Here is a 26,521-nt window from a genome sequence, read left to right on the forward strand (position 1 = left end):
GACTTTGGTCGCCCCTTCATTTTGGAGATCGATGCAAGCCATGATGGGCTTGGGGCTGTACTTTCGCAAGAGACTGACAGCGGGGTGAAACCGGTGGCGTACGCTAGTCGAGGCCTTCGGCCCACAGAGCGCATTATGGATAATTATAGCTCTATGAAATTCGAGTTTCTTGCGCTCAAGTGGGCCATGACCGAGAAGTTTAGGGAGTGTCTGTTGGGCCACAAGTGTGTGGTGTATACAGACAATTATCCATTGAGCTACCTGCAGACTGCCAAATTGGGGGCAACCGAGCAGCGTTGGGCATCTCAGTTAGCTGCATTTGATTTTGAAAACAAGTACTGCTCAGGCCGTACAAATAAAAATGCAGATGCGCTTTCCCGGCAATACACCACCAAGCTGGAGCCTGAGACTAGGTGGCTGCCTGGCACCGAGTTGCAAGGAGGCTTGCCCGCAGGTCCAGTTACATCAGTCAGCCAATCAGTGATTTCTGTTCTCCCATCTCACTCTGCCTCTGACGTGCGTTTGTTGCAGGAGAGTGATCCTTTGTTGAGAGAGGTTCTTCCATTTTGGCACCGGAAAACTCAACCCACTCCTTCTGAACGGCAGTCCCTTTCGAAGCCAGCTCGGGCGCTATTGCGCCAGTGGGACCGCCTAGTAGAAAAGGACAGGGTTGTACTCCGGCGGGTCTATCGACCTGATGGAGAAGAATTTCTGCAGCTACTTTTGCCTGACGCTCTTAAGCAAGAGACCTTGCACCAGCTGCATCAACAACATGGCCACCAGGGTAGGGAGCGGACCATGGAACTAGTTCGGCAGCGGTGTTACTGGCCAGGTATGTCTCTTGACATCAGGAACTGGGTACAGGCGTGTGAGCGGTGCCAGGTCGCTAAAGACACAGGACAGGCACCTCGTAGTTTTATGGGGCACCTACTTGCCTCCCGACCCAATGAGATCCTTGCTATCGACTTCACCTTACTTGAGCCTTCTCGTGTGGGCGGGAGAATGTTCTGTTGATGACAGATGTCTTCACAAAATGTACGGTAGCGGTTCCTACACGTGACCAACGAGCCTGCATGGTGGCCCAGGTACTAGTTCTGGAGTGGTTCTACAAGTTGGTGATACATTCCGATCAAGGTAGACGTTTTGAGATCGCTTTGATTAAGCAGCTTTGCTTGTTGTACGGTGTGACTAAATCTCGCAGCACCCCCTACCATCCAGCAGGGAATGGGCAGTGCGAACGTTTCAACTGGACACTTCATGATCTTCTGCGTACGTTCACAGAATCGGGACTGGGTTTCCTGTTTACCACAGGTCCTCTTCTTTTATAACACAACGCCTCATCAAAGAACTGGGGAGTCCCCATTTTACTTGATGTTTGATTGATTTTCTCTTGGGGCGAGTGGAAGAACCACATCCAGGGGAGGTGCAGGGTTGGGTGGCTGAGCATCAAGAGCGAATGAAGATCGCTTTTAACTGTGCACGAGAGCAGGTACTCGTCGCTGCGGCCCGTAGGAAGGAGCGGTATGACCAGCGAGTACAGGATCAACCCCTGCCAGTTGGTCAGCGGGTCTATGTTAAAGAGTGCGGTGTCAGAGGGCGCCATAAGATCTAGGACTTGTGGAATCCTGAGGTACATCAGGTAGTCAAGGCTCCTCTTGAGGGTGGAGCAGTTTACACCGTGGCACCTGTACACCACCTGCTCAAAGTGAGAACTGTGCATAGAGACTTGTTGAAGTGCGTTGCCAGGCCGGTGGAGGTTGTTCCTCCACCAGAGCTGCCACCAGCCGCACAGGATTAGCCTGATGACCCTTCAGACGAAGAACTTTGGGTGTTTGCATCAGATGTTCAGCACCCATGGGTTTGTGCCCTTCCCCGACGCTGCTGTTTCTGGCTTCTGTTGGCGTGTGTTTGGAGGTGTGTGTGGGTGAGTGTGTGTGTCTGTGCATTCTAACTGTTGATTCATCTCTATTTTTGTTAATCTAGGTTGGTTGGTTTTGTTTTGGTGTTTGTATTACTTAACTTACCTCATGTGGTGTATTTTAATTGAGACATATATCCATCCATCCATTTTCTGAACCGCTTACTCCCTAGTGCGGGGTTACGGGGGTGCTGGAGCCTATCCCAGCTGGCTACGGGCGAGAGGCAGGGTACACCCTGGACGGGTCGCCAGTCCATCGCAGGGCAACACATAGACAGACAACCATTCACACACACACTCACACCTACGGGCAATGGAGAGAAGCCAATGAACCTAATGCACGTCTTTGGACTGTGGGAGGAAGCCGGAGAACCCGGAGAGAACCCACGCAAGCACGTGGAGAACAGAACACAGAAAGGCACCAGGGCCGCCTCCGGGAATCGAACCCAGAACCTTCTTGCTGTGAGGCGACACGTCCTCCTCTGCCTCCCCTGGCGTCCTTTCCGTGCGGGCTCTTGCCGCCCTGTCACACATGCCACTCTGTGTACTGACCTCTGCATGTCTGACCAAGAGCCTGCATTAAACCTCCACAAAACGGTATCTGCGTGCTGTGCTGTGCATTTGGGTCCTTCACCCTGATTCCTGACACTAAGTAGTACCAAATGGACCATCCATAGAGACTTTTTTTGTCTTTAGTTTAGTTTAAGTTTAAAGTTTTTTTTTGTGAAACTCATCGATGGGGGGAGGTTACGCTAAAGCTTCCTTTCCTCACTATGCCGGGGGGGAGGCTACAGGGGCCACATGCCTCTGAGAGACAGGTTCTGCCACACTTAACACTTTGGCACTTGGTTATTACTGTACATTGAAAAGAATGAAAACTTTGGCTCAACTTTAACATGATAGGATCAGAATGCATGCATTCATATCCTAGCATTATAAATAAAACACAAACATTTTAAATGTTTGAAAAAGCTGACAGGTACATGATACTGTAGCAGCCACATGTCTCAAAAAGTTGAGACAGGGACACTTTAACACAGATTAGCACGGATTAGAATTTTAACAACAACCCTTAAACATCTGGGAACAGAGTAGACCAGTTGCTGGAGATTTGGGAGACCAGTATTTGATACAGTACAGGGTGTGTTGTCTGGACCTTCTTTGTCATATTTAGAGACCCAAAGAGGTCTGGAGTGCAGTGTGCAAGTCATCACTGTCCTGCTGAAATATGCACCATTATTTGGGTGGGAGCATGTGCCCCTTTTATACATCTTTGAGCACACATGATTCCAGATGTGCAGGCTGCCTATTTGTTACTGCATCTCAGTATTATAAGAAATGCACGCTACAGTTCCCAAACAGATCATCTGTTCTACAGAAGCGCTGGTTGGTGATTATCTCGCACATGTGTTCTTAAAATTACTATTTTATTATTATGTACTGTAGATGATGCAGTGATATTTTTTCATTATTCTGAAGTGGTTGTTTTTCACAGACTACAGAACCTCTGTACCCCGACTCTCTAATGAGCTGACCTGTTTTAATTGGACTAATTAGTTGGGCCATAAACTCTTCCTTCTTATACTATTTGTTGCCGCCACCCCTACGTTATTTAAAATATTCTGCAGCCCTCAATTTTGAAAATCCATTATTGTTTCTTAGCATTGTACAATTTATATTTTTATAATTTATAACAATTTATTTACTTCTTAATTGTTTTTCAGTTAAAAAGGACAAACTTGAGCACAGTAGCTTTCAGTAAACCTACGCATTGGCTAATGCTAAACCTTTTTAGTTTTCATGTATTACAAATATATTTCTAATATATTTGCAGTATTATAAGTGTTTACTGAACGTTTTCCTCGTCCACTAGAGAACTTTAGATTTTTTCAAAGCGTACAGATGTATGATATTTATGTGCACTTCTAATGAGTGTCATTACTCCTGCGCCAATGCCAAATGAGCTTATTGAATTTTTAAAAAGGCGCAGTTATTTAAAGAAAGTGATTTGAACATTAAATCTGCATCAAAAATCTGCTTGAGACTCACATCACAGTAATTAAGCACATTTCCCAAGTCCATTAGAAATTAAATGGATAGTGCTGGGGTGGGGTGAGCAGATTAAAGCAGCGCTCTGTGTTTGTACAGTCGGTATGAAGCGACTGGGTCACAAAGGGCTTACATCAGAGGAGAGGAAGCTCATCATAGCCTGAGCAGATGGTAGGAGTACATCCACAATGGAGCAACGAGAACATAATCTCAAACAACTAAAGATCTTTAGACTGGGTGTGCTGCCTCCATAGTGAGCCATCCTGAATTCACTTCAGTTAATACATCCAGCCGCTGCCAAGATACTCCTGCATATGGCGCACGTCTTTTTTTTTTCCTCCCAATCCTTCTTTTTGATTCTTTAAAGGGGAATCAGAGGGGGCTTTGTTAAAGAATCTAATTTCTTTAGTCAACAAGACGTGGCTGTTCTATGAGAATGTTCACGGGCACTGCTGTAGTCCAGCGAGCAGGAAATCTCACCAACACAAACATGATAAGCTCTGCCTGTCACGGTTCTTGACACAACGCTGAAATTGTGTGATTGTTGCAGCAGCAAAAATCCCTCAGGTGAGAAATACAACATACGGCAGATATGGGACTAGACATTGTGGAAGCATTACAATACATGACAGCAGCAAAGTTAAACACACACATCAGAGAGAAAACGTTAAAATCAGAGAAAGGTCTGTTACTTAGAGCATTGTTTAAGCATTGCTTAATCAATTTGGCCAATAAAACACTTTATTTTAAGCTTTCTGTTGGAGTTCTGTAATAGCAAGGACATACAGTAAGTCATACAGTCATTTCTGCACAGCATTTGGTTTTAAAGCCCTTATGAGGAAGAGCTTAAATAAAGCTGTTGGGTGAAACTGAGGGAATTTTACATGTTATAACCTTTATTCTAAAGAACACATTGAATTTGCTAAACTAACAAATGTAAGCACACCTATCAGTCTAAAACACGAGCCAAGGAGCAAAGGGGGAGGTGGGTTGTTAAATCACACAGCTCCCATGTGCTGCTGGAAACAAACTAAAACTAGACATTATTAACACATAGCAAACACCTTCGCTCAACACTTTAATTTCAGATTGTGAGATCCCGCCTCGTGACGTCAATCGAGTGTTAGGAGGAAACAAAACGCAAAAGGCACAGATGCAATAAAGAAAAGTTAAAGCCACTGTCAAATTAAAGTGAACAAACTTCAGGGCCCTTTTCTGGCAAAAAGAAAGTCAATGTTGTTTGGAGCTATAGGTCACAGATACAGACTGAACAGCTGTGCTTCTAACACAGGCAGCAGCAGCATGAAAGGCCTCTGCTGTGAGAGAGAACAAGGGACAATATCAGCTCTACAGCAGTTTGACTGCAGTCAGTCGGCAAATACTGTACTATAAAACCAATGAAAAACTTTAATAAATAATTGCGAGCATTATTTTGTTGTGAATTACTACAAGATGATTCCACAGAAGTAAGATTCCTGGTTCATAGAAACTCCATTATTCTGATGCCATCAAACTTTATTCTGGTTTGCTTTACATTGGCTGCTCAGGTTTCTCAGTGCTGGGAAGTCTGGACAAAAGTTTGGGCATCAGCATAAAAAGTGTGTCCATATTAAAAGTTAAACCATGAAACACAGTATTGAGCATCATAAACTCTGGTCAGTTAACTTTCAAACTGTGCACCACAGAAGCGATGGGAAGATCGCAAAAGCAATTATAGGCATAAATCTGAAACAACTTGAGCAAGCAGAAGTTGAGCTTACACCAGCTAGGGTTTTTTGCTACATGTAGCTTTTGGAACAGAGGGAGTTAATTTGTTTCAAACAGCTGCTTGAGAATTGGACTTGGCAGCTTTAGCCAAGTCGACACCTCAGCATTTAAAACACGTTTATCTAGAATATGCAGCGCTCTCACCCACTGAGAATCTCCAGATTTCAGACAGACCAATAGGTTTAACAATTTTCTGTGCCAGTTACTATACATGTTGTACCTGTGAAGACAAGCCATCCTGTTTTTCCAACATAAAATGAATCTTACGTTATGTTGGAGGCAAGTGTGAATTCACAAACACATTAGTTTTGGTTGACTGGGGGAAGATGCTTCTCATATTGGCCCAAAGCTGAGATCATCAGGACTATTTAAAGAAAACAGCATCACAGGCTGAATAATCATCAGCAGCAGATGTGAGCTGTCATATTATAATCAAGTATTTGCATGTATAATAGTGAGGAACCTTCCCACTACATCCAAAATTAATTTACACACAAAGTTTATAATTCACGTATAGCACCGACTGTAACCACATCTCTACTTATGCCTCTAACAGATCCCCCAAGTGAGCTACGCTTCCACGGCTCCAGAGCTCAGTGACAACACCCGCTACGACTTCTTCTCCCGGGTGGTGCCTCCAGACACCTACCAGGCCCAGGCCATGGTGGACATAGTCAAAGCCATGCGCTGGAACTACGTGTCTACCGTAGCTTCAGAGGGTAACTACGGAGAGAGTGGGGTGGATGCGTTCATCCAAAAGTCTCGAGAGGACGGTGAGTTATGTGGAAAATGTAGTTTTACATGTATGTGAACAGCTCAGTTTTTATTTAGAAGGCAGATTAGTTGTTATGTTTGTTTTTCAAGGGCCTCTCTTGCTTTTGTGATGAAGTGAACCTTTTTTTTAGATTTGACAAATGGAAAATGAACAAGTATCTCATATTTTTGTATTTAATCATTTTAATTACTGTACAGCTGCAACTTGATCGAAGACAAACCAGTAAACGGTTAGCTGTGTGCTGCACACAATTATCCACTGTGACCACGCATGGGAATAAGCGGTAGAAAAAGGACTGATGCATGGATCCATCCTTGATTTAAAGGCAGGTCCAGCAAATGTGAATTTTTTGTGGCTATGAATATATCTGAACTGCTTTACTACCAGAAATGTGGATTTTCTGTACATGTGCACCTCTGAGAAATAGCAGCTACAGTACTTGCTACACAGGTTTATAGACTATAGGCACTGAATACAATTTTCACATATTGATAGGCAGTGGTAGTGTGAAGCTAAGGCTGCTACACAGCCCAGAGCCAAGTATGAGGAGGTGGCAGCGTGTTGGAAATACTGTGGGGAAGCTGCTAGCACATGCATGCCTTACCTCTGACCTTCTCGAAGCAGATCGTAATCACTACTGACATGTCCAGTAGTCTACTGTATCTGCCACTGAGCAGCTGTCTGTATTCTCCAGATTCAAGCTGCTGCCCATCATCAGTTAAATTATAGCTACAAGGACAGACAATGGTGTTTACCAACCTATGCATAAAGAGGTGAGAAGTATCCTGAAAATCAAAGTTGTTTTGTGGCCTTTTGGCATTTACAGTAAACGAACGATTAAAGTATGCATGATTTGGTAGGAATGAAATATCACATTATTGTGACGGTGCTTGGAGACAGACAGGCCCTCGTAAACAACTCAGAATGTTAAAATTCTGATTTCTGTCAGAAAGGAAACATATGCAAGCATTCCATTTGCCCTTGAGGGCAGGAAATATACAATGCATTTTTAGTGATATATATATATATATATATATATATATATATATATATATATATATATATATATATATATATATATATATAAACAAAACCTTTAGTTTTGGAGATGAACTCACAGCTCTTTTTTTGCATCTCTTGTTTTCTTATGCTAAAAATGTCTCAGTTTGTGCTCAGTGAGGATTCTTTGAAGGAGCCTTCGTTTCCTATCCACACGCCACCCTCACCGAGCCTGTACACCCTGTTTTTCAGACATCCCACACTTTCTGAGGGGGGATGTAGCACATATGTTGCTATCACATCACAATCCAATATGCCTTCGAGGGCTACATCTTTAATAGTATTTAGTAGGGATATGTACAGTACAGTATATACTATATTCAGAGTTCATAACTTCTTTGCCAGATGCTGTGTGTGATATGATCGCATTAAAGATTGTTGGTGAGAACCTAATACACCTCAAAAGAACAGATTTGTTGCTGACTTCTTTAACTAGAAACTATTACAAACTCAGCTGCAAAATGTACAGTAACTGGAAGAGCAGGGCAAAATAATGGAAGAGTGAGGCGATTACATAGAGGTTCAGCAGTGAAGCTGTTGGCCATGTCATGCTGCCCTATTTTAAATATGTATGTGGCCAAGTGTGAAATAAAAGACCAGGTACAGTCACCTCTAAATTTTGTGGGATCTTTATTCCCCTACTGTTCCTACAGAGGGAACAGCGTTAATGTAGTTTGAATTAGCAGAGTTTGGAGAAAACAGCTTTTCTGACAATAATCTTAAAAAAAAAAGAAAACTCATCTATTCCTCAGATATTCAATAAAACAACTAAAGTGATGACAACGTGCAACTGGTGCACTCCTTCTGGTCCTAATCCGTTACTAACTCCTGAGCACTGGGCTTGTTTGGCTGGGTAAAACAACAGTACTGCAAAAACAGAAACAGCGGTGGTCTTTTCCTATAAAACAATACTAATAAGAGCTAGTACCACTGAATAGTTGTTTAAACACATCATATCAAAGTGCAAATACATTCAGTTACAATAAAAATCTCTGAAAATAAAATCCACCAACGAATACATACCTACTTCAGCGATGGCACATAGTTAATGTGGAATTCAGTTCACTCTGACAGGCCTTATCTCCCCTCTGGATAGATAAGGAATTCGGAAAAAAGTTAAGAAAGCACACAGTGAATCAAACAGTCATGTATATTAAATAATAACCTAAATCAGCACACATAGAACTATTCTACAGGAATTTTAGCTTACCGGACCTATTATAGGTATATTAATAAGCAAGCAAGACTATTTCCAGGTTCTGTGGACTTTCAAAGTATTTTTACCACCATCCTTGCACCTACTCTGGCTACTTCAGACCAGGAAAAAAATCCTGTGGCAGGTGATGATGTCAGAGGTGCAACCTTGAACTTGAATATTGCCAGTCATAGGCAGCTACAGCACCACCTACAGTATAGGGGACAATATAGGGACCACACCGTACCAACGCAAAGACTCTCAACTTCTGTGTAGAGCCACTCCTCTCTTTTCTGACATGTAAATTACACTTCCCACATGTCCCGCATCATGTAGTTTTACATGTATGTGAAAAGGGCCGGCTCTGGGCACAGGCGATCTAGGCGGTCACCTAGGGTGCCACCTGCTGGGGGGGGAAGAAGAGGAAGAGAATTGCGCAAAATCACGATCTCGGCTATAGCACAGAAAAAATTGCGCCCCCCCGGCGCAAAATAACAGTACGTTTGCGAGCCGGAGGGGGCACATAGTCGCAATGGCGAGCCAGGGGGATGGGATAGTGAGAAGAGGGCGCAAAATAATGATCACCTAGGGCGCCAACTTGGCCAGGGCCCTGTATGTGAACACATAGGGTTAGTACTGTATGTCTGCCGTGGCTCCTAAAAGCCACTTGTCCTACTTCATTTGTTCAGAAAACTCTAGGGGGCATAAGAGAGAAAACATTTTTTTGTGTTTTTTAAACACCTTCATAAATTCTCTGTCTTTGTTGTAGCCACCTGCCAGTAACAGACAGCACGTCAGGCAGAGCAGTTTTACTGTGTGGGTGTCATGTACCATAGTATTTAGTATCAAGTATTTAGGCAAATTCTCGACAGACAGTAATGATAAGGACAATATTGTTTATACTAGTTTGGATTAGATGTAGGTGCAGACATTCTGACTATTGCTTTTTCATTTCATTTTTCATAATTTAAATTAAGGTAGAAACACCAACCTGTCTATAGTTGACAGGCATTGGTAAAAAATGATGCTGTCCATTTAGACAGCCTGTAAGTGTCCTAACAAATTATGTCATACACTCAGAGGAAAGAAGGTCTGTGTCAGTGGAACAGGACACAGCAGATCCAGCAGAAGTCTCAGCGGTGAGGATGCACAAAAGGGAAGAGAGACATGAATTCTTAATGGTAGACCACGCGAGCTACACATAAATGGCCTTTTTGCATGGTCTCCCAAGTGTGTCAGCCCCTGAATGTGGGCACGCCGAATAATGTCATCATCATGACAATTTGTCAAATGGAAATCTGTCACCCAGGTTGTGGGTTCAATGGATTCAGAGAGGGATTGTGTCAGGAAGGGCATCCAGTGTAAAAACGTGGCAAATCTATGATGCGAATCATTCACTGTAGCAACCCCTGATGGAATAAGCCTAAAGGAGTTACTTTTGGTTGGTGCCCATGAAAAACCATCCTTGATGGACAAGTGTTTGCTCCCTCAGTAGATCTGTATGTTCTTCTGAGCCTCTAGTGTCCCTTTTGTGACAGGGCGGTGTAGGCCCGTCGGAAAGAGAAGACCACCACGGGTCAGAAAATGAAAAGAAAAGGTGATTTAAAATAATAGATTTTATTGCACAATTTAAATCATTCGCCAGCGATAAAAACTAATGACTAAAACTAAATGACTAAATTGTATATTTTCCTTACAGAGATGCCAACACAGACAAGCACCTATAGTAAGATTAGTCAGGTTCATGAATTAGTCCTTCAATGAATCAGAAGAAATAGCAAAGCAAAGACGCAGGCAGGAGATTATGCTAGAAATGGAAAAGGCAATAATTTGAATACTCATTAAAATTAGACGACTGGTCTGAAGAAGAGGGCGGCATCATCACCTCAAAGCAAGAAGGGCCTGGCCACCCTTTGTTGGGTGGCCGGGTGCCTTTCTGCATGTTCATTTGCATGTTCTCCCCGTATTCGCATGGCTTCTCTCTGGGCTCTCTGGCTTCCTCCCACAGTCCAAAAACATGCATTATGTTGATTGGCTTCTTTCCATTGCCTGTAGGTGTGAGTGCGTGTGTGAATGGCTGTTTGTCTCTGTGTTGCCTAGCAATGGGCTGGCGACCTGTCTAGGGTGTACCCTGCCTCTCCGCCCATAGCCAGCTGGGATAGGCTTCAGCACCCCCGCGACCCCGCATATGGGATGAAGCGATATGGAAAATGGATGGATGGATGGTCTGATGGTCTACAATGGAAGATGGAAGTGCACCTCCCCAGATTATGATCATGTAACATTGCTTGCAAATGTATTGTTTCATAATAGTCTGATTACTCTAAATATGCCTTTATTTAAAAGGAAAGGAGAGAAGAGTTCATGAATGTGTCGAAGACAGGAAATCCCTGTCAGCTCTTAAACAGATGTTTCTCCTGCTTAAGGCCTCATTGAGTCCTGATGACTCACTGTGTTAGGTTTGTGAGGGTTAAAAAAGACATTAGGGAAATTTACTCTGGCTGTGCATTCACCTACATCCTGGTGTTTCACTACTGGCTCTGTTCACACGCCGACTATTTATTCTGCTGGGTGGGAAAACACAATGTGGTGAGCAAGATACGTAGTATTTAACTAGTGTTTTGTCTACCAAATACATGGAAGTAATAGGATTTTCAAGAAAGCTTAGTGTGACTGGATGTTGTCCTGGGGTCTGCCTGAGGCAACATGAGACACCATCACAAAACAGACGACTCCTCCTCAGGTAGCTAGATCCAACTGCAGCTTAAAGGGCAACAGCAAGAATTAGTGGGAATTATTTTGCCCCAAATTATTCACCCGTTACATACTACAGATGTGACCAACTCAACTAAAGTTTCACAAAAGTGGGAACACAGCAAAATTAAAGCATTCTATTCCCTCCCACAAAAAGGTCAGACGAATCATGTTAACCATTGTGTTCCTTTACAGATGGAGCGGCAAATTTTCGTTGCCTCGTTGCTGCAGGATTTCACACTGATCTTGTCATGACATTAGCATGACTTAGGTATAATTCCACCAAGCCCCCCTACACCAGTCATGACCCCCCACTGTGATGTACTTAATGCGTGGCTGCCTTGTTAACGCCCCCTAAACCTTTTTTTAAGAAATGACCTGCATGTGCACCAGGTGGAGCAGTGATGTGTAATGCAGGCCCATAGGCAGATTGGAAGTGCATGAGGTTTGTGTACTATATATATATATATATATATATATATATATATATATATATATATATATATATATATATATATATATATATATATATATATATATATATATATATATATATATATATATATATATATATATAATAACAGCAGAGCAGACCCACCAAGGCTGGAAACTGAACAGTACTGGAAAGGGATATGGGAGAGGGAGGCATCACACAACAGCAATGCACAGTGGCTGGTGTATCTGAGGGAAGACCACAGCAACCTCCCTGAACAGAATCCAGTGACTATCACAGTGGCAGACATCCAACAAAGAGTCTCAGGTATGAAAAACTGGACAGCACCCGGCCCTGACATGATCCACGCCTACTGGCTAAAGAAGCTCACTGCAATCCATGAGCGCCTGGCAGCACAAATGAACCAGCTGCTAAGGGATGGGACTCACCCTGAATGGCTAACCAAAGGGCGAACGATCCTGAAAATGAAGGATCCCTCAAAGGGTACTGTCCCATCCAACTACTGGCCAATAACCTGTCTCTCCACAACATGGAAGCTCATGTCAGGCATCATCGCCGCTAAGATAAGTGGGCACATGGGTCAATACATGAGCGATGCACAGAAGGGCATTGGTAAGGATACCAGAGGAGCCAAACACCAACTCCTGGTTGACAGAACAGTTGCCCAAGACTGCAGAGCGCGACACACCAACCTGTGCACAGCCTGGATCGACTACAAGAAAGCCTATGACTCAATGCCACACACATGGATCACTGAATGCTTGGAGCTGTACAACATCAACAGAACTCTAAGGGCCTTCATTGCAAACTCGATGAGGTTGTGGAAAACCACACTTGAAGCCAATGGGAAGCCACTTGCACAAGTATCCATCAAATGTGGCATATACCAAGGAGATGCACTGTCCCCACTGCTGTTCTGCATAGGTCTGAACCCCCTCAGCCAAATAATAAACAAGACTGGCTATGGATACCAACTCCGGAACGGGGCCACCATAAGTCACCTCCTCTACATGGACGACATCAAGCTGTATGCTAAGAATGAGCGAGACATCGACTCGCTGATCCACACCACAAGGATCTACAGCTCAGACATCGGGATGTCATTCGGGCTCGAGAAATGTGGGAGGATGGTGACAAAGAGAGGCAAGGTAATCCACACAGAAGGGGTCTCACTCCCAGAAGGAACAATAGCAGACATTGAGGACAATTACAAGTACCTTGGAATACCACAGGCAAACGGCAACCTTGAACAGGCAACAAGGAATGCGGCAACAGCCAAATACCTCCAACGAGTAAGGCAAGTCCTAAGAAGCCAGCTCAATGGCAAGAACAAATCCCGGGCAATAAACAGCTACGCTCTGCCAGTGATCAGATACCCTGCGGGAATAATAAGGTGGCCAAAGGAAGAGATACAGACCACAGATGTTAAGACACGAAAGCTCCTCACCATGCATGGAGGGTTCCACCCCAAATCCAGCACCCTGAGACTGTACGCTAGCCGCAAGGAAGGAGGCCGAGGACTAGTGAGCGTGAGAGCCACTATCCAGGATGAAACATCCAAGATCCATAAGTACATCAAGGATAAGGCCCCGACAGATGACGTGCTGAGTGAATGTCTCAGGCAGTGGAGAACAGAGGATGAGATGCTGGAAGAGGGACCATCATGGGAGGACAAGCCCTTGCACGGGATGTACCACCGGAACATAACTGAAGTGGCTGATCTCAACAAATCATACCAATGGCTTGAAAGGGCTGGGCTGAAGGACAGCACAGAGGCACTCATCCTGGCTGCACAGGAGCAGGCCCTGAGCACCAGAGCCATAGAGGCCCAGATCTACCACACCAGACAAGACCCAAGGTGTAGACTGTGCAAAGAGGCCCCAGAGACGGTCCAGCACATAACTGCAGGGTGTAAGATGCTGGCAGGCAAAGCATACATGGAACGCCATAACCAAGTGGCTGGCATAGTATACAGGTACATCTGCGCGGAGTATGGACTGGAAACCCCAAGGTCAAAGTGGGAAACACCTCCCAAGGTGGTAGAGAACGAGCAAGCCAAGATCTTGTGGGACTTTCAGATCCAGACTGGCAGAATGGTAATGGCGAACCAACCAGACATTGTGGTGGTGGATAAAGAGCAGAGGAAAGCCGTAGTGGTGGATGTGGCAATACCAAGCGATGGCAACATCAGGAAAAATGAGAAACTAGAGAAATACCAAGGGCTCAGAGAAGAACTGGAGAAGGCTTGGAAGGTGAAGGCCACAGTGGTGCCTGTGGTGATCGGAGCACTAGGGGCTGTGACCCCCAAACTGGAGGAGTGGCTACGACAGATCCCTGGAAAAACATCCGAAATCTCAGTCCAGAAAAGTTCAGTCCTAGGAACAGCATGGATACTGCGCAGAACCCTCAAGCTCCCTGGCCTCTGGTAGAGGACTCGAGCTTGGAAAGTGGATGAGACCACCCGCGGAGGGTGAGAATAGAGTGTAAATATATATATATTATATATATATATATAATATATATATATAATATATATATATATATATATATATATATATATATATATATATATATATGGATATTTTATTTGTTTTAATTATATTGTATTGTATGTATTACTGTATTGTAATGTTTAGCTCTAAATTTACTAGCATTTTTTGACAACTGACAAAGACCAAAAGCTTCCTCAGTCTGAGAGAAGTTCCATATTATCCTCCAGTTTGGCTTCACTTCACACTTGCAAAGAACTGGCTCGTTACGTGAACAAAAGACACAAAAGTGAGTAGGTGTGATGAACCCTCCCCCAAGAAGGACACCAGACTGAAAGAGTTGACATGACTCAACTTCAACACAACTTCACATGAGCCATAAAAACCAGATATATTTGTAAAGTGCTTAAAAAGAAAATTCTTCATGGATCCATAACTTTAAAGGTTCCACTGAAATCAAGGCTCTGTTAACATAATGCTGTATGAAGGAATTTAGTTACTGGCCATACAGTACGTCTGCCTCAGAGGACCAACAGCCTGGTGGTTAAGGCACAGAAGCTCCAAGCTAGAGACTCCTGGTGTAAACTTGCCTCTGGTGTCTTTTGTTTAACACACAAATTCAAGTGACACAAAATACAGAGATCTGCATACATATGTGTTATGAGTTATGCCAGCTGATATTCTTTCAGTTCCGTGTCGTTTCAGTCACCTTTTACTGCCAAATGTCACTGCAATCGGCTGATTGTGACTGCTCAATCATTTTCAAGTTAACTTACAGACTTTTCTTAAAGCAGAAACATTACCAAAAGTGCAGGAACCTTCAGTCTGAGTAAAGTTAGGCACTATCCTCTATTTACAATAGGCTTCACTTCACACCTGTAAAGAACTGGCTCATCAGTTGAACAAAGGACTGTGAGAAGGTGTGAAGACCATGTCCCCCATGAAGGACATATAATGTAGAAGCTCCTTGAAAAAAACATTTCTGCTCTAAAAGAATGTAGTGACCCAACTTTCAGACAACTTGGTTTAGAAAATGGTCAAATGAACTGGACGTTTATAAAATCTGTAAATAAAACTTGTTAAAAAGAAAGTGGTAAGTCTATGGCTTTAGGATATAAAAGTTTCTTATTTTAAACCACCAACTAACAAAATCAGTTTAATTAAAAACTGTGGGTGAGAAGTTGTGTGCTTTAACCACTAGGCTCTTATAAGTGATGGATGGATGAAGTAGTTCACAAATGTATCTGGTTACATCAGGTAACAGCACTGCAGGACTCTGGTGCTTAGGGGAGAAGGGGGTGGTGCGAAACCAGTCTAACTGGTGCTGTGGATTGGTCGTTCTGTCTGAAAAGAGGCTCTCTATTGTTATGTTCATCTAAGCTTGATTAGAACATTGAAATGTTATTTTTTTAATTTAAAACAGCTCCTGAAGCAGGCAGACTGACACACACTACATTCAAGTGAATAAGAATAATATATAGAATGAGAATTTATTAATTTCATTTGTGAAGTCCAACCCAACCTAATACAGCCAGTAACTGATAAACCTCCAGAAGGTAGTTTGGCAGCTGTGGCAGCGTGAGCTGCCGATGCTTATCTATGATTAAAAAAAAGTCAGTACAACATTCAATTCTAAAATGAAGTCAACTTTTCAAGTTTTCTCAACTTTTTAGTTGACTGTTTAGACAGACTATTGTCTGTCTGTCTGTTTGTCTGTATGCCCTAGCAAACAGTGTAGAACTGATATCAGATCTATGTCCTGTTCTCAGAACTGTGCCTATACTTGCTGTTTGACTCTAACTCTACGGGTCAGATACTAAAGCTCCACCTTTTGGTTTTACCCTGGAATTGCGTCTTTGGTGCTAAAATGGGGGTGGCCTCATTAACATTTTTAACACCTTCCCCAGACAGACCAAGGAGGGGGGCTGCTGACAGTCGGCTGATGAGGGTGTGATAAGTGTGTGATCAGCGTCAGAAAGGTGACTGACAGTCGACTGAAATCAGCGAAAATGAACCGCTCCATCTGTACCTGTGTGTCTTTAATCCTCATTTATAGTGTGCATGATGTCTGTACAGATTATCCTGCAGCGTGTGTGGGTCCGTACAATATGAATTTTCAGGTCCAAGCCAACCCACATGCAGAATGAGGCCTAGCATTGTCCTGCTGAAATGTTAGTCTGATGTTAGTATGATGGCATGTGTTGTTTTTTAAAATTCAAATGCAGGATGCAAAATTTCACGTTTGCAAGTCAGCCGTGCTGTGGATGCTTGTATTATTAGAGACAGTTTAAGTCATTTTTATCATGTTCTACATCCATAGCCAATGTTTGTAAACGGCACTGCAGTATGGGGTGCCGAATGTAAAAGCAGCACCTATAACTAGTTTTCTCACATTTAACTAAATAACACGTTTCCTCACATTTAGTTAAATGTGCAAATGTAAATATAAATGTAAATGTTAAATGTAAATGTTAAATGATCGAACTGAATATTTAAGTAGACTCCACCCCCTATGATCCTAGATCAGTAACACGGACTTAAACACCTAAAACAGTAAGCAAAGCTCTGCCCACATCTGACTCTGAATCAGTGGTCGACAATACTGGCAAGAAACCTGAAGTCGAAGCCTTCATGGCCGTCAGCTCCGACTCCCTCCCGTTAGCGGAAATTGAACGGGCTGTAACGGCAGGTGTGCGGGCTGAGGCGCCGCTTCAAACTGCTGTTCTGTCGTGAACACCATTAATGGGGAGTTAAGTAGATTTAAATATTTTCTATATATTATATAATATTTCTTTGGCGCCAGTGGAGAATTAGTTAGCTAACTTCACTAGCTAGCCGAAGTTACTTCCACGCTAAAAACAAAAGTTTCCAGGTCAGATGTGGACGGGGTTTGTGCGCACTGTTTTAGGTGTTTGAGTTCGCGTCTCTGATCTGAGACCAGCGCTGTTTGAGGGTAGGGGTGGAGTCTACTTGCACATTCATGAGTATTCAGTCTTGCACTCAGCGATCATTTAACATTTACATTTAACATTTACATTTAACATTTACATTTACATTTAACATTTACATTTAACTAACTTTCATTTAGTTAAATGTGAGAAAACTAGTTATAGGTGCTCCTTTTACATTCGGCACCCCATACTGCAGTCATTTATCAAAACTGCGTCATGCACCACCATGTACAGTGTGATGAGATGTCAGTCAGCAGCAAAAAATAAAAATTGAATAAACCTTATGTCTGATTACACTAATTATGGTCTGTGATCAAAAAAGAAAAAAGGAATGAACAGAGGTAAAAGAAAGGATGACTAGGAGAGTCTGTGTCCCCCTGGTTCAGCGTGGCTAACACTGGAAACTCCTGTCAGCGCTTAATGAAAATCTGATGCACGTATTCTATATTAAACATGAGTGTATTGCATCTTCAATATTTTCAGGTAACATGTAGTGTTGTTGTGTCCTTTAGTCACATTTCACCTGCTCCAGATCATATCACATCACATCACACATCATCAGAGACCAGATCACATAAAATACATATAAAATAAGATAAGTGACTGTATTAATCACCTTGGGGAAATTGTTTTTTCTTCATTTAACCCATACACACACAAGGAGTAGCAGCAAGCTCAGCAAAGGCCTTAAGGCCCCCTGAGTCAGGCTTTTCACCTGAGCCCACACCTGATTAGACAGTGCCATTAATGTTTACTGTGCCTCCTGGGAGGCAGCAGTTCACACTTTACACTCTTACTAAGATTCAACGTTTTCATTCCCGCTTTGCTGCGTAGATTCTCCTTGTTAGGAGAAACTGTTTTGTCAGGCAAGTCATTTTGCCACCATGCAGAAAAGCTCATTTCAACGGAGCACCCGAAAGGACATATAAAAAAAATAGTGGGAAAAAAAATAGGTGAATTATCTCGAGATCCCAAGAAAGTTTTGTGAGATCCAGAGAAAGGAGAAAGTTTTGCTTCATGTGGACTGACAGAGGAGCTACACAGTAGCTTCAGGAAGCCCGGAAGAAACTGGAAAAACAGCCGGGACAGAACCGTTAAATTAGCACTGAGTAAGTAATATATTCCACAGTGTAAGTTACAAGCTGCTGTTTGTGCTGTTTTAGACTGTTAATGCTAGCTTGTGTATTAGCTCTGAGTGGCTGGCAGCAACAAAATCAATATTACTACTTCATTTTGTAGGTAATATCAGCTTCATTGCTGCCGATTCATTCACAGGAATCTGTGTGTGTTATGGATCAATGGTTCAACAGAACTGGGACAGAACAGTGGAATGAGCACCGAGTAAGTAATATATGCAGCCGTCTATTGTTTTAGTTTGCGCTGTGAAGTTGGAGCACAGTTACGAGCTGCTGCTTCTCGTGTTTTGGACTGTTGGGGATAGCATTAGCGTTGCTAACGTTAGCCCGTGTGTGTTAATACTGTAGCGATCCGGGGGGGTGTACATAGTTTGGTTGCCTGTTCCAGTTCGTGTTGTGTTAGGTGGCTCTTTTATTTTGAAGCGAAGATAGTTGCGTGACGTCAGGTGTGCTTCCGGGGGGGAGGGTACCCGGGAGAAACAGGCGGGAGTTTTTGTTCTGTGTAGTTCCGGGTGTTAAAAGACTGTTGGGAGACCTGTTGTGACCCCGCTGTTGTGATTGAGAAAATAAAGGAGTGCTGTTCACACCGAGGCTTGTAACATTGGTGTCAGAAGTGGGATCTTTAACCTGTCTTGTTAGACCAGAAAGGGGAGTCATAGAAGGAGAACTGCGGGAGCTGGAGCGAGCTGTGCTGGAAAGCAGCCTGCTTCTGAATAACCTGATGCGGGTGAGGCCAACGCGGTTCGGCCGCGATCCAGACGCACCCAATGGCTCCAGCGTCCCCAGGTTTCCTCTGCATAAAACGAGCAAAGCCCACGGTGATAAACAACGTCACGAACAGAGACAGTCCCGGACAGCGCTGCACCGAACCCGACACCCAAAACACCGGGCTGGCTCCCCTGGAGCCCTACCTCGCTCAGGTCCAGCTCGCAGCGCTGCACGGTGGTTGGAGCGGCAAAGACACGGCGACGCAGCTGGCCCTGTCTCTGGAGGGTCCCGCTCTGCAGGTGCTAATTGATGTCGCACCGGAGCAATGGCAGGAGTTACCGGTGATCACCGCGGTGCTGGAGAGACGCTTCGGACAGCAGACATCGACAGAGCAGGCTTGCGAGCAGTTAGCCCTTCGTCGGCGCAGTGAGGGGGAGAGTCTGGGGACGTTCGCCGCCGATCTACAACTTCACTAGCGGCGCGGCTACCCCTCATTTCCTGCCGCCGCCCGGGAAGAGCTGAGTTTGCACGCTTTCCTGCGGGGACTGCCGGAGTGGCTCCGCCAGCACGTCCGACTCTCCATGCCTGGCTCTCTGGAAGAGGCGCTTCGCGAAGCGGAGCGGGCCGAGGAGGTACTGAGCCTGAGACCATCACAGCGAAGGCTCCTGGACCAGCCATCACTGGCGAGGGTGGCCGAGTGCAGCGATGAGACGGAGGTGTCAGAGGAGAACGTCAGCCAAGCCCAACCAGCTGCAGTTCCGGCACGTCGACCTCGCCGGGAGGACAGCGGCTGTTTCCGTTGTGGCGAACTGGGACATTTTGCTCGTGATTGCCCCGCCCCCTCACCGAAAGCTAAAGCCGGGTCACCGTCCGGAAACGGGAGCGGCGTAAGGTGGTGAGGGGACACTCACTCTAATCAGACACACCCCTCTCTGGGAACTTTCACACAGTGGGTCACTGTGGAATTGTTAAAGGACTATATGTGGACTGTGTTATAGAGGATCAGCAATGTCAGGCCCTAGTGGATGCAGGGTCTACCATCTGCTTGCTGCACAGGGGGTTTCTCCCGGGGACAACCGGTCCACTCCTGGAGGGGTGGACCCCCACTACAACAGAATTAGTGACTGTTACTGGGGAAAAGACTGTGATGCCAGGAAAACGGGCGCTGCAGGTCACTGTGAGGGAGCTAGAGGTGAGCCATGAGTTTTGGCTTGCTGACATCCGCGACGACTGCATCATTGGCCTAGACCTGCTAACCCGCTGGGGTGCGTGTGTTGATGTGTCGGGGCTTGCCCTATGCTTCGGCACGGAGACCGTGCCACTTCAGTCGGGCGGGGGAGGGAGCGTCAAACCCAGGGGACGCCGGGCTTGCCGGCGCACTGAGGCCAACGCACTCAAGTCGTCACCTCCATTAGCCAGCATCCCAACAACAGAGACCGCCGACGCTGTGAGGGAGCTGGGTCAGCGGAGCGGCGCACATCTGGGAGAGCAGCAGAGAAAGCAGCTACAGCAGTTGTTAGCAGAGTTTGTGGATATTTTCGCTGCACGTGATGAAGATTGCAACAGGACAGGGCTGGTGTAACACCACATCAACACCGTTGGGGCGCAGCCCATCTGCCTGCGACCCCACCGGCTGCCTCTCTCCAAACGCCAAGCAGCAGCAGAGCTGATTACCGCCATGGCCAAAAACGGCATCATCGAACCGTCGGACGGCCCCTGGGCTGCCCCGGTGGTGATGGTGAGGACGAAAGGGGGTAGCTGGCGACTCTGTGTGGACTATAGAGGCCTTAACGCTGTCACTCTGAAAGACTCTTACCCACTACCCCGCATCGATGACGCTCTGGATCATGTGGCAGGGTCGTGCTGGTTCAGTTCTCTGGACCTGAGGAGCGGTTACTGGCAAGTGGAGCTGGCCCCGGAGGATCGAGCCAAAGCGGCTTTTACCATCGGCCAAGGACTGTGGCAGTTCCGAGTCATGCCATTTGGACTGTGTAATGCCCCTGCCACCTTTGAGCGCCTCATGGAGAGGGTATTGAAGGACATTCCCCGGAGCCGCTGTGTGGTGTATCTGGACGATCTGTTCACGCCAGAGACTTTGAGGGTGCACTTGTAAATCTGCGGGAGGTCTTCACCGTCATCCATCAGGCTGGGCTCCGGCTGAACCCGGCAAAGTGCAATCTGCTGGCCAGAGAAACGGTGTTCCTGGGGCATGTGGTCAGCGCATGTGGGGTGTCCACAGACCAGGCCAAGGTATCGGCTGTCCGGGACTGGCCAACGCCCACCACCGCTAGTAAACTGAGGAGTTTCCTGGGGCTAGCCTCCTATTACCGTAGGTTCGTTCAGGGTTTCGCCACTATCGCCAGCCCACTACATCGACTGACGGAGAAGTGCAAGCAGTTTGAGTGGTCTAGCACCTGCACCACTGCCTTCCAGCAACTGAAGGCGGCCTTGGTTGATGCTCCGGTCCTGGCCCTCCCCGACCCCCAGCAGCCTTTCATCCTTGACACCGATGCCAGCAATGTGGGGGTCTGAGCTGTCCTCTCTCAAGGGGGAGAGGCAGGTGAGAGAGCGGTGGCTTTCTACAGCTGCAGTCTGAACCGAGCAGAGCGCAACTACTGTGTGACCAGGCGGGAGTAGCTGGCAGTGGTCCTGGCTGTGCGGCACTACAGACCCTACCTGCTTGGCAATCGGTTCACCCTGCGCACTGACCATGCCTCTCTCACTTGTTTGGGGAAGTCACGTGTGACTTCGAGATCCAACATTGGCCGGGGCGACAGCACAGAAATGCTGATGCCCTCTCCAGGCGACCCTGCGCTGCGGAGGAGTGTCATCACTGCCAGCGTCAGGAAGAGAGGGAGCGGGCACCTGAGGCAGCCGCCGCCCGCCTAGGAGTCGACAGCGCAGAGGCAGAGCAATTGTTCACTGAGGAACAGTTACGCCATCACCAAGGGGCCGACCCCGTGCTAGTAATGGGGAGAGCCTGGCTGGAAGCTCGGCAGCGTCCAGACTGGACAGCAGTGTCTGCAGAGGAGCCTGAGGTAAAGGTCCTCTATTCTCAGTGGGGCAACTTGGAGCTGTACGGCGGAGTGCTGTACCGACAGTGGCGAGCGACAGACCAAGGATCGGACAAACTACAGCTTCTGGTTCCTCGCGCCCTGCGGCCCGAGGTCCTCCAACTGGTCCATGGAACGGCAGGGGCTGGTCACTACGGCAACACCAAAACGATTCGCCGTCTGAGGCAGAAGTTCTACTGGCCTGGCTGTCGTCAGGATGTGGAGCTCCACGTCTAGTGCTGTGACACCTGCACCGCTCAGAAAGGACCCTTGTCAGCGCTCCAAGGGTCCGCTGCAGCAGTACTTGGTGGGGGCCCTGATGGAGAGGTGGACGTTTTAGGGCTGTTTCCCCTCACGGAGTCCGGTAACCGCTACGTACTTGTTGCAATGGATTATTTCACTAAGTAGCCACGCGGACACCACCACCCTCCGCCTCCGCAGAGGGTGGTGGTGTCGCGTTGCACCTGGATCAGCTGGCACCCTACCACCCGCTTGCCCCGATTGGAGATGATGACGAGGGTGAGGACGACCCTCCACCTGTCATTTCTGGTGACAGTGACAGAGACACTAATGGACTTGGGACAATTTTGGACCCTGGGGGTGGGGATCGGGGGAGGCCGGTGCGGCAACGGCGCCGGCCTGATCATTTAAGGGACTTTGTCACCGGGACTGAGGTTAGTGGGGACACTTAAACCTCTTGGCGGGGGGCTGTGTAGCAATCCGGGGGGGGGGGTGTACATAGTTTGGTTGACTGTTCCAGTTCGTGTTGTGTTATGTGGCTCTTTTATTTTGAAGCGCAGATAGTTGCGAGGTACAACACAAATACTACGGCAAGGGGGAACCAGGACGCCAGGTCAGAGGGGAGGCTTCACCATCTCCCCAACCGGAAATTGGGTACGAAACCCCAATGAGCACAGATACGCTGAGCGAGGCAGCGACTGACCTGAAAGATAAGATCATGGCGAGATAAAACAGGCAACTCCGAACCCCACTACAACGGCTAAGTGAAGTACCATCAGAAAGTCTCATGGAAGATGTGAATGCTGCATTGAGAGCGATCCCTCCCACAACAATCACAGAAACCAATGAGCTGATATACGCTTCAGCATCAGTGATCCTAGAGGTGCTTGGCTATAAGAGCAACCATGGGAGCCATGAGAAACAATACCCACCATGGAAACTAAGGTTGGAGGCAAAAATCAAGGCAGCTCGGAGGGAAGTGAGCCAAATGACAGAGGCCCAGAGATGTGCAATGAAAAGACCGATGCCCAAGAGGTACAGCCAGATGCCCATACCTGAAGCACTCGAAACTGCCAAGCAAAGGCTACAAGCCTTGGCCAGCCGCCTAGAGATACACCAGAGACAACGAAGCCAGACGAATAAACCGGCTGTTCGCAACACAACCTGCGAAAGTGTACTCTCAATGGCAGGGTAATAACAGCAGAGCAGACCCACCAAGGCTGGAAACTGAACAGTACTGGAAAGGGATATGGGAGAGGGAGGCATCACACAACAGAGATGCACAGTGGCTGGTGGATCTGACGGAAGACCACAGCAACCTCCCTGAACAGAATCCAGTGACTATCACAGTGGCAGACATCCAACAAAGAGTCTCAGGTATGAAAAACTGGACAGCACCTGGCCCTGACATGATCCACGCCTACTGGCTAAAGAAGCTCACTGCAATCCATGAGCGCCTGGCAGCACAAATGAACCAGCTGCTAAGGGATGGGACTCACCCTGAATGGCTAACCGAAGGGCGAACGATCCTGATAATGAAGGATCCCTCAAAGGGTACAGTCCCATCCAACTACCGGCCAATAACCTGTCTCCAGTATCTCCAATAACCTCCACAACATGGAAGCTCATGTCAGGCATCATCGCAGCTAAGATAAGTGGGCGCATACATGAGCGAAGCACAGAAGGGCATTGGTAAGGATACCAGAGGAGCCAAACACCAACTCCTGGTTGACAGAACAGTCGCCCAAGACTGCAGAGTGCGACACACCAACCTGTGCACAGCCTGGACCGACTTCAAGAAAGCCTATGACTCAATGCCACACACATGGATCACTGAATGCTTGGAGCTGTACAACATCAACAAAACTCTAAGGGCCTTCATTGCAAACTCGATGAGGTTGTGGAGAACCACCCTTGCAGCCAATGGGAAGCCGCTTGCACAAGTATCCATCAAATGTGGCATATACCAAGGAGATGCACTGTCCCCACTGCTGTTCTGCATAGGTCTGAACCCCCTCAGCCAAATAATAAACAAGACTGGCTATGGATACCGACTCCGGAATGGGGCCACCATAAGTCACCTCCTCTACATGGACGACATCAAGCTGTATGCTAAGAATGAGCGAGACATCGACTCGCTGATCCACACCACAAGGATCTACAGCTCAGACATCGGGATGTCATTCGGGCTCGAGAAATGTGGGAGGATGGTGACAAAGAGAGGCAAGGCAATCCACACAGAAGGGGTCTCACTCCCAGAAGGAACAATAGCAGACATTGAGGACAATTACAAGTACCTTGGAATACCACAGGCAAACGGCAACCTTGAACAGGCAACAAGGAATGCGGCAACAGCCAAATACCTCCAACGAGTAAGGCAAGTCCTAAGAAGCCAGCTCAATGGCAAGAACAAATCCCGGGCAATAAACAGCTACGCTCTGCCAGTGATCAGATACCCTGCGGGAATAATAAGGTGGCCAAAGGAAGAGATACAGACCACAGATGTTAAGACACGAAAGCTCCTCACCATGCATGGAGGGTTCCACCCCAAATCTAGCACCCTGAGACTGTACGCTAGCCGCAAGGAAGGAGGCCGAGGACTAGTGAGCGTGAGAGCTACTATCTGGGATGAAACATCCAAGATCCATAAGTACATCAAGGATAAGGCCCCGACAGATGACGTGCTGAGTGAATGTCTCAGGAAGTGGAGAACAGAGGATGAGATGCTGGAAGAGGGACCATCATGGGAGGACAAGCCCTCACACGGGATGTACCACCGGAACATAACTGAAGTGGCTGATCTCAACAAATCCTACCAATGGCTTGAAAGGGCCGGGCTGAAGGACAGCACAGAGGCACTCATCCTGGCTGCACAGGAGCAGGCCCCTAGCACCAGAGCCATAGAGGCCCAGATCTACCACACCAGACAAGACCCAAGGTGTAGACTGTGCAAAGAGGCCCCTGAGACGGTCCAGCACATAACTGCAGGGTGTAAGATGCTGGCAGGGAAAGCATACATGGAACGCCATAACCAAGTGGCTGGCATAGTATACAGGAACATCTGTGCGGAGTATGGACTGGAAACCCCAAGATCAAAATGGGAAACACCTCCCAAGGTGGTAGAGAACGAGCGAGCCAAGATCCTGTGGGACTTCCAGATCCAGACAGACAGAATGGTAATGGCAAACCAACCAGACATTGTGGTGGTGGACAAAGAGCAGAGGAAAGCCGTAGTGGTGGATGTGGCAATACCAAGCGATGGCAACATCAGGAAAAAGGAACCTGAGAAACTAGAGAAATACCAAGGGCTCAGAGAAGAACTGGAGAAGGCTTGGAAGGTGAAGGCCACAGTGGTGCCTGTGGTGATCGGAGCACTGGGGGCCGTGACCCCCAAACTGGAGGAGTGGCTACAACAGATCCCTGGAAAACATCCGACATCTCAGTCCAGAAAAGTGCAGTCCTAGGAACAGCAAGGATACTGCGCAGAACCCTCAAGCTCCCTAGCCTCTGGTAGAGGACCGAGCTTGGAAAAGTGGATGAGACCACCCGCGGAGCTACCCAATTTTGAGAGATCAAATTTTGAGAGATTCTAACTATCACACAGGTTATAGTTAGAATTAAATAGACAAACGGTTAATATATATATATATATATATATATATATATATATATATATATATATATATATATATATATAATATATATATATATATATATATATATATATATTATATATATATATATATATATATATATATATATATATAACCGTATGTATGTATGTATGTATGTATGTATGTATGTATGTATATATATATATATATATATATATATATATATATATATATATATATATATATATATATAATTGAATTTTAATTCTAACTATATATATATATGAGAGAGAGAGAGAGAGAACAGAAATGAGCGTCTTAAATGTAAGGTAGTTAATAACTGAACTTAAAGTTATTTA

General features: G+C 46.1%; 1 protein-coding gene across 4 annotated transcripts in view; it reads left to right on the forward strand.

Annotated features, from left to right (window-relative positions):
• LOC114858214 (metabotropic glutamate receptor 4-like) overlaps positions 1-26,521 on the forward strand; it is a 168,978-nt gene that overhangs the window by 107,014 nt on the left and 35,443 nt on the right. For all 4 annotated transcript variants that reach the window (XM_055510197.1, XM_055510196.1, XM_029155137.3 and 1 more), the window contains one exon: positions 6,291-6,507. In XM_055510197.1, the coding sequence (XP_055366172.1) occupies positions 6,291-6,507 (217 nt within the window). The remainder of the gene's footprint in view (positions 1-6,290; positions 6,508-26,521) is intronic.

The sequence above is a fragment of the Betta splendens genome, chromosome 7 (genome assembly GCF_900634795.4).
Source record: "Betta splendens chromosome 7, fBetSpl5.4, whole genome shotgun sequence".
Taxonomy (NCBI): Eukaryota; Metazoa; Chordata; class Actinopteri; order Anabantiformes; family Osphronemidae; genus Betta; species Betta splendens.